This window comes from Lycorma delicatula, chromosome 1 (genome assembly GCF_047948215.1).
Source record: "Lycorma delicatula isolate Av1 chromosome 1, ASM4794821v1, whole genome shotgun sequence".
Classification (NCBI taxonomy): Eukaryota; Metazoa; Arthropoda; class Insecta; order Hemiptera; family Fulgoridae; genus Lycorma; species Lycorma delicatula.
The window spans coordinates 120,567,795-120,577,796 of NC_134455.1; the positions used below are offsets into that span (position 1 = coordinate 120,567,795).

A 10,002-nucleotide genomic window follows, 5' to 3' on the forward strand; every position below is an offset into this window, starting at 1 on the left:
CTATTGGTTTTAGTTATTTTTCAACCACCTTCTCTATTAAAAATCATTTAAAATATTCTTTTACGTACATAAGTTATCCCTAAAAAATAATTTCGCAAAATCAATAAAATATCATGACGCAATATGGATGATAGAAGAATTTTGATTAAATTTTTGATTTCAACATTAAAAATCCCTTTCGGCACGCCGAAAGGCGGAGATAGATTTCACCGGTGCTAAGTGAGCGATTAAAAAGATTTCCCCCTTAAAGTTAAAAAAAAATACTTCAAATTTACTCAATACGACAATGACCGTACGTAAAAATAATTCATGTGTTTAGCATACGACAAGCCCAATCTTCTTACAATTTCAGCAATATTTTGGTCATCCCTTACCGTAAGGGCTGGTCATGTCAAAACTTTTTTCAGATAAACTTTTTAGGTAATGTTTAAAGGACCACTTTAAACCGATTGGATACTGTGCCTATTAAGGGAGGTATGATTTTTTTGTATTCGAAACCCCATTTTTTCTATCCCCTGGGCCAATGGTTGGTGAAATCTAAAAAAATTACTTTTATTATTTTAGGCCCTTCTCAAATAATAGTAAGAACACGAATTCGATATTTTACTTAATAAATTTATAGCGATTTTTTTTCGCAATAGCCTTCCCATTTCCACCCCTTTGGTCTGATTTTGCCCATTAACAAACTCGAACAAGATTTTGGGTTGTTATATTTTTTGTATAAAATTAAAAGTGATTGGCGGAAAATTTCAGTAGTTATCGTGTCCACAAGAATGTAAATATATATATAAACTTTTTAACTGACGGTGATTTTGGGGTCTGGGGTATGTGAAATGCGAAGATATGTTGAAATTTTTCGGAAGTTGTATCATGATACCCATTATAATAGGTAGCTTTCTTATGAAATCTACCTAAAAGCTACATTAGGATCACAATTTTTCATGTCGCAAAAACTGTATTTGTTAGTGTTAATCGAAAATACATGGTAAAATTCATATTAATTCAGCAATCAGTTAGTTAAAATTTTTTTCGTAGTTGGTTCGTATGAAAGTTTTAATAGAATAAATAGTGTTTGTAAACATTATTTAAAAATTATATTTTTTACCAATTTCAGAAAAAATAGAAACATCTCTGTACACAGGTAATGACAGGACAAATGAAGAGGTGTTGCGGCAAATAGATGATGAAAGAAGCATTTGGAAAAAATATAGTTAAAACAAGAGACAGACTTATAGGCCACATAAGGCATCCTGGAATAGTCGCTTTAATATTGGAGGGACATAGTAGAAGGAAAAAATTTTGTAGGCAGGCAACGTTTGGAATATGTAAAAACCTTGTTAGGGATGTAGGATGTAGCGGGTATACTGAAATGAAACGACTAGCACTAGATAGGGAATCTTGGAGAGCTGCGTCAAACCAGTCAAATTACTGAAGACAAAAAAAAGATTTTCCTTCAATAAACAATTTTTCTCATGTAAAATTTTGTATGGTAGGGACTGCATTAACAACATTTTATGCCAGTGTTAAAATGTCTGTTATGTTGTACTGATTATAATAAATAAGAAAAAGAAAATATTAATCTATTATAAGAAATTAAAACATGTAATAAGATGAAATATAATTCTGAAAATATTTTAATTTTTTTAAGTTAATGACATTACTAATTTTGATTCCATTGTTTCAGCAAAATGAATAGAACACTATATTGTTTATCAATAACTATGAAGTGGAATTGTGTTTTGTATATTCCATTCTTAATTACATAGCTTTTAGATTTTCTGAAGAAAAAAATAATTAAATAAAAGAATTAATCTTGAGGTGAAAATAATATAAGATAAACAAATTTACCCTCCATAACAGGCTTTATTAATTTTTATTTCCTTAAAACAAGAATAGCTGTATTAAAATATTATCTTCATTTTCTTTTCTTTTTTTTTAATTCTGAATTCTTTCCGAAAAATTATTATTTACATTGCTATTACAATATTAAAATAAAAAAAATAAAAAAACACTGAATTACTCTTTTCTATTACTCAATTCAAATAATGTTTCATCATATATAATTCGTTAGTAACTTAAATGTTTTTTTAAGATTATTTTTCCTTCTTTTTTTCATTAATGCAGTTTAAAATTAATTTTTGATTTATTTAATACACTAAAAGTGAAGAAAGTTTTACATGCTTTGAACAGATTTTTATACATATTTTAATAAATATTCTTTATATTTAATTGTTATATAATAGTAGGTGTTAATAAAATGTATAGATCTCTTTTTATATTTGAGTCCGTATAGATTCCATGTTAATATCATTAGATATCTTTGTTATGAAAGTTTTTTGATCGCTAAAAAAACCAAAAAAATCTGTTACAAAGAATGTATTTTATAGTGGGAAAAAGCTAGATATTATTTCAAGGCTTTTCAGCAATTTGGTTAGAGATTTTTAATACTTATTTTTTTATTTTTTACTTTAACCCTGCCTCCCGGAACCAGATCCCCAATTAAGTATGAACACGGTTCCGGGAGGTGCCTTTGCCTCTAGCCGCCAGAAAAGGGAAACGCCAGACCCGGTTGTGCCGTTCCCGGCCTCGATCATCTATCAACTCGGTCCTTTGTGCTTCACCTCTAACTAGGACACCCCCGAAGGGACGGCCCAACCGGTACTCAATCTTTTAGGTCAGGGGCTCGAGAGTCCCCGCACGTCATCACCACCGCCCATTCGTGCAAGCACGGGCGAACGGCAGCTCCGTACGGAGTTGTCCCTCATACCGGTCGCTTCCCGCTATTTCATTTGAAGTATTTATTACCGACACAAAACCCGTCAGTGTCGAAGTCCAACGGACTGCGTAACATCGTTCCAGTCATAGTCCCTACGAGATTGCTAGTTACGGCAGCACAGTCGCGGAGTTCCTCTTTCCATTGCGGGAACCGGACTACCACGTGCTCGGGCGTGTTTAAGTCCCGACAGTAGGAGTAGAAGGGGTCTTCAGCTCTTCTTCGTCCACACAGCAATGAACGAAAGACCCCATAGCCGGTCAGGAATTGTGTCAACCAGCTCGCTAAACATCCTCCCGGCCCTCGGCTGAATGTGCGTGATTAAACGATGCGTCCACCCCCCTTTCGTGGACGCATCCCACCTAGCTTGCCAATTCCTGTAGACAGTTGCGACAGATTTTTAAGTTTAGATTTGCATTACTGTAGTTTAAAATTAATAGTTGTGCATTTAGTGTATAATCACTAGTGACTAAATTAACAGACATAGAAACCAGTCGATTTGATTCTCTGCAGATCTCTTGTAAGCTTCTCTCAGTATTGTATACCAGTATCAATGAAATATACTACCAAAACTTATTTTAATGCTATCAGGAAAGAAACTATTTTTTAGAAAAGAACAATTAGTCCTGCACATTTATAATTGATATGAAAAATATCACATTGGAATTTTAATTTATTATATACATAATATCAGGAACAATACAAAATCCATTCCTTCCCTTTTCTTTCTTTTAAATATATTATTGCTGGACAAAACTTTAGGCATTCTTATGTTATCTATTACGGATTTCAACCTATGTCTAATAAATATCTTCTGATGTTAATAGATTTATGCCACTAGATACAAGTTTACATTCACTGTGTTTATTTTATATAATATTCAAAAGACAATGTTGCCTGGCTATTTAGATTTTACTGATTTAAAATAGGGTAATATCTTGAAAATGGTTAGTCCTATTAATAAATATAGAAGTTTCTGGAGTCTAGGTAGAAGAAAGGTTTTAAAAGAAAATGTAGAATGGAATTGCAGGTTTCTGTAGTTTTATGATATATAACCAATATTTCTACGATTATAATTTAATTTACATAGTTATTGTTATTGATTTTAGTACATTATTTTGTGAAAAGTGATTTTTAGGAACAAGTAAATTTTAATGACAACAAAAAATTAATTAATTAAATATAAATTTTATTTTCTGTTAGGTGTTTTCAAAGTAATGGAATTTATAATTTTATAAAATACAAAACAAAGAGATTGTTTTGTTTATTTTTGTTTCAGCTACAATAAAATTTCATTCACGTAAACTGTTTTGTATTGATATTCAAAATATTGTTTTCCTTTTAAACAATCATTATGGAGAGTGCTATTAAATTTACTTCAAAACTATCATTCTCCTCTATTGTTATTTTCATGTAACTGTATTATATAATTTTTATCGAAAACATGGAATAAATTTTTTTAAAGTAAGACGTTTACTTATAAATTCAGCTTCATTAAATGTAACGAAATTCAATGAATCATGCAAGAACTTAGCTGTAGATCCTAACAAATTCCTGTTTTACTTTAAAGATAAAATAAAAAAAACAGATAAGTTAAACTTTTAAAACCTGTAATATTGTGTTTTTTTTTTATATAGATGAGTCTGAGAAATGCCATTTACGAACACTCCATAAATGGGGGAGTGTGGGACTCGCACGTTTTCGGCTAGATGTTATTAAGAGCCTATATGTACCCGCATCCTACAGAATAAAACGCCTATCTCACCATTCCTCCTCCTCCGGGGTCGATCCTGCAGTTCAGGCATTGGGCAGGCTCAGAAGATGCATTTAGGGTCCAGGGGTCCAGAGTTCCCGTGCTTCGTCACCGCTGCCCATCCTCACGACGGCTCCACAGGGAGCTGTCCTTCGCACCTTCACCTTCAGGTCACTTTCTTCGCCTGAGTCTCAGGACCTTTATATGGAACTCAGATTCCTTGTGGGTGATCTTCAGTCCTCTTACTGGTCCTAAATCAGGCTCTACCCCATTCGTTAGCTTCTCTAGCTTTAGTTTTCAGGATACTGGTTGCTAGGTGTGCTATCTTGTCCCATTCCGCTTTTCATATCAATATGTATGGAACTGTTTCTTTGGAGAAATCCAGCTTAACCCGACATCTTGTCTGATTATATCCCAACGTTGGCACTGGTAGATGGTGTGCTCAACGATATCTTTAAGATCGCAGTGTTTTCTTAGAAGAGACGCTCTCCTGCCAAATCGATGCAGGTAGGCTTCAAACTCGCCATGTCCAGAAAGGAGCTGCATTATACAAAAAACCTACCTCAACCAGTCTTCTCTGCACCCATACATCTATTCTCGGAATTAATTTACGTGTCCATCCACCAATAGGTGAGGTGTTCCAGGCCTCCTGCCACTCGGCCAGAAGAAAATTCTTAGCCCCGATTTTAGTCATACAAAGATAAACACGCTGAAGCATCAATGGACGCAGCCGCAACGGTGGAATCCAGGAGATGACCTCAATAGCATTTCGCGAATCCGTGCGGTATGCGGCCGCAATGTTCAACGCAGCTCGTTTTTGAAGCTATGATATTTTATCTACATTCCTCTTCTTTTCAAGAGCCTCTATCCACGCAGAGACGGCATAAAAATATGATTGAAGAAGCCATCGTCAGTATTATATGTCGTCTAGAAGAACGAGGAGCTCTGTGGTTACGGATAAGCTTACCGAGATTATCAACAACGCTCTCAGCACGTTCCAAGGTCTGCTGAAGTTGAATGTTGTATTTCGGCTCCTCTCCAACCACACGCCGAATAACTTAACGCATCCCGACGTGGAAATACTGGTCCCATCAGCATTAATTTGCATTTCTCGCAGTCTTCTTCTCTCGACCAACGCTACTACGGTTTTATTAGGTGCTAACTGTAGACCTCTCGCAAATAAACTAGTTGCACTTGTTGAACTTGTTGCGTATCTGCATATGCAACAAGGTCAACGTCCCCATCAAACTCAAGCCCATCATTAAGTCTCAAAAGCCGATGGGCGTTTGAGACTTGTGGGACCTCGCTTTTCATGAAAAGCGAGGTCCCACAAGAGTGGGCCGAGAACCAATCCCTGTGTTACCCACCAAATACGTCAAAAACCAATTCATCATCTTCTGTGTGTGTTTTTAGCCTTCTGCAGTGTATATAACTGTTAATTATGTCAAGAAGATACTCACTTAAAATCCTCTCTTTCAGCACATCTTGTCAGCTTCTGGAGACTACCAAAGGCGTTCCTGACGTATAGGAAGACCACTAACGGGATTCTCCGTCGATGCCTAGTGCTATTACTTCGAATCTATAGCCGATTCAGTCACGCGTCACTCTTATCTGCACTAATTATCTTGGCCGCCAGTCTCAGCTCCTTAATGGAGAATCTTTGTTCATGCTCCGGGGTTATCTCATTACTCAGAGCTTCAGGTACACCTCCTTAACCACTCGAAGTGTTATTTCTCGTGATAGGGGGGGATAGGTACTCCCAATTGTGATGGGGGGCGTATATGCCCCCCCCCACGGATTAACGTCCAGAACCGCTACCAGCTCCCCCCAGGTGGCCTCCTTAATGGCCGCTCAAAGGGACTTTCTTGCTTGTCGGTATGCAACAAGTAACTCATCTAAATCATTTACAGCTCTCATCGTTGCTCTCTGAATTTTCCTTCTTGCGGCAATTGTAGCTGCTGTCCTCGTAGCAATCTCATCAGTCCACCAGTGGACTCTTTTCTTTGCCGGCCCCTCAGGTCGTCCGCCTCGACTGCACTCATCACACAACACCTCCTCCATAAGTCCTTTATGTGTGATCGTCCGAGCAGGGTCCAACCGATCGGCCACCCTTTCCACAATACCTTTCGCCTGAAGTTCTGAGGGCCGCCACCTTTGTCTTCGGGCAGGGATTCCTGACCTTCCGCACTCCACCGTGAACATAATAGCCAAGTTGTCACTTGTCAACTCTTCTACACAAATCTGCCAGTCCTTGATCCAATGGGCAATCCCATCAGAGGACCCGGTAAAATCTACAACCGAGCCTCGCCCCCTGCCAACGAAGGTGGACGAGTACCTAGCATTATGCGTCGCAAGGCCGACAGCATCAAACATAGCAGCAAGTATGTAGCCTCTTGGAGTAGCTCTAATACCGCCTAATTCTCGACATTCGGAGTTATAATCTCCAGTAAGTATCACAGATTTCCTAAAACTGCGTATACAGACCTCTAAGTCATTAATAAATTGTTGAAACCTCTCACTTACAGAATTTGGGGATGTGTAGTCTGAGACTAGGCTAAAGTCCGCAGGTTCAACCATCACAAAACCATTACATCTAGTAATACGGAATGTCGCATATCTGCCAGGAAATTGATAATCGCCGAATTTGAATCTATTTACACTATCCATGGTTGCGCAGCCACTTTTCTCAGACAGGGTTCAGCCACCGTTAGGAAATCAACATCTTGGTCTATTGATGAACTCCAAATCAAATCGTGAGCTGTGATACTTCTGTTGGCGTTGATCTACATTATTTGAATTTGCGAGAGTGCCGGCAATCCCTACTCCCAATCCAATGACCGACCACACCACTAACATCGCAAATGAACGGAGCAATTTTCTCTTTGATGACCCTGACCACCGCAATTATAGCATTTATTACTCCTGTCAGGCCCTTTGCACTGACCACTCTCCCAGCATCGGTAGCAATGGGTACCAGGCCTCCGAAAATCCACACGGTAGGACTGCCAGCCCACCAAGATACGGCAACGGGCAGTCAATTTGGCTGCTTCAGCAAACGACAATATCACTCGTGCCAAAGGCAGGTCTCAGTGAGGCAATCCTTGCAGTGTAGTCACCATATATTTTTATATTGTTTAATATATTTAATATGTTAATAATATTATATTTCAAACATTTGTTGAAATCATACGATAAATTTGTTTCAGGTAAGCGAAAGATGTCAAGGCATTATCAATTTTGTTTTCTCTTTGTACTCCACTTCTTATTCGGTAAGTTTAAATTACATATCTGATGGTAGAATTATTAATTGAATGAAAACCATTTTAATAATTAAAATAGTTTTATTCTTCATTTCTGATAACCGTTATTATATGTAACTGGATGCGCGATAACAGTTACTTCTGAAAATGAGGAAGTGTAGGTAATGAAAGAAACAATGCAATAAATTAAAAAAATTAAAAGCAAAAAATTGATTAGACAAAGGTGACAGTCCATTCGTGCTGTGTAATTTCTCTTTCTTTATCTGCGAATATATATCATTTTAGTCTTTATAAAAAAAAATTCTTGCACACTTCTGCAAAAGATGTTCTATATCTAATTTTAGGAATAACATCTTTCAAGGCACTGTTATTTTAAATAAGTAGTTAAAATATTCAGGCAACATGGCTATTTGAACGTTAGGTAAAATAAATACAATGGATTGTTTTATTTCGTTTCCTTTTGAAATATTATGAACGCATTCTAACCTAAAATTTTACAAGTAACTCAAGAACGACTCGACCAAAGTTTATCAAATTTTTAACGTATAACTTCAGGTACACTACAATAGCTTATCTAAATTTTAATGAAATTGATCTAGTAGTTTTGTAGATTTACGAGCCACAACGTTTTTTAGAAAGTTCTATATATATATATATTTTATATATATTTATATGTAGTTAAATATATTTTCGTTCTCCTCATATCTCAAAACGTAAAGAAACTTCTTTTTCACTCCCCCACTCCCATCATGGGACCGAAAGTAATACCGTACTTTACTTTGAAAAGTCGGTAAAAAAAACAATCATATATTTTATAAATGAATGATAATATATTACGTTTCAATTTTTTTCTATTATTAATTATTTAAAAATGACTGACTAGATTTCATGTAGTAAAGATACTAAAGATAAAATGCAATTAAACTTATTTTAAACATTGATGATTCCGTACAATTATTTTAATACAGTGAGTAAATCTGACCTGAAGTTTGAGGGAATATTACGAATAAAGTTATTAACCTTCTTTACTGTACCAAACGTAGCAGTGCTAATAAGCAACGAAAGTTCACTGAAATACTGATATTCAACTTTTTAACATAATTCTGCTTAAACAGTAACTAATAATGGTATTATTCTCTGAAAATGTAAATCTGTTTGGTGCCTACTATACTTTTAGGTGCAAAAGTTTCTTATGTGGATATATTATTATACGCTATATTCCCGAAATTAAAGAACGTTGAAAAAAAAAATTGTAAAAGTAAAGATTATACTATTTCTGTTCAATATAATTTATAAGCAATACCCATGGAAATTTGTCATTGTTAAACAATAAAAGTAACTACGGTATTTTAAATTAACATTAATTAACAAAAATTAAAAACATATATATATTTACTGAACTGATGATTAATCATCATCATTTTTTAAACAGCAAAAACTGTTTGGATAGATAAAAAAAAAGTTTAAATAAAAACTAAAGCCAGAGTAGTAATAGCTGTTATTTTAGACATATTATCGACATTCTTTGGCTCATTGCCAGGTCAAGGATAGAGGCCAACGGCATCCTCTTAACAAATGGAATTTGTAGTTACCCTTATAAGTTGCTTTTTTCTTTCAAGAATTATATTCAGATAAGAAAAAAAACATTTATTAGGAGAGAAAGGATAAGTAAAATAAAATTTAAATAAATCTCATTTTTAATACAATACTCTGTTTAACCGCCTTTCATTTTTAACGGTTTTAGATCACAAATTTTAATTTCCCGATTAATTGTTAGGATATAATTCTTAAATTCTTACCGAAAATCATACCTTCTTGGATATTAACGAATTATAGGAGGAAAATAAGCTAAAAAGTTGTAAATCTAAGTTATAAGGTCTGAATTATATTTCTTAAAGGTCTATTTAAAGAAATAGGTTATAAAAACCAGAAATATATATTAATTAATTCAATAATCAGAATTAGTCAGATTTAGAAGTGATATTATTTACAGTTTACATTTTTTTACGATTATAAGTATAACTATAATAATTTTTTAGGATTATATTTTTATTTTTTTTACGAATTACATGTTTTTATTTTTAAGAATACAGAAAAAACAGTAATGTAGTAGCGATCTACATGGCCTTTCTAGCAAGATTTTAAATGTTTTTTTATTATTAGTTGATATTAAAAAGTAATGACTAAAAACACAGCGATAGGGAACATTAAACATC

At 34.8% G+C, this 10,002-nt stretch overlaps 1 protein-coding gene across 1 annotated transcript; it reads right to left on the bottom strand.

Annotated features, from left to right (window-relative positions):
* Nucleotides 1-6,377: 6,377 nt before the first annotated feature.
* LOC142317618 (uncharacterized) lies at nt 6,378-7,193 on the bottom strand. The gene has a single exon (XM_075354175.1). It carries the CDS (start codon nt 7,191-7,193, stop codon nt 6,378-6,380), a length of 816 nt encoding a protein of 271 aa, XP_075210290.1.
* Between the last annotated feature and the right edge of the window lie 2,809 nt (nt 7,194-10,002).

Bases quoted from the DNA above. Each gene is read 5' to 3' on its own strand.
- LOC142317618 (XM_075354175.1), bottom strand. From the start codon at position 7,193: ATGGATAGTGTAAATAGATTCAAATTCGGCGATTATCAATTTCCTGGC.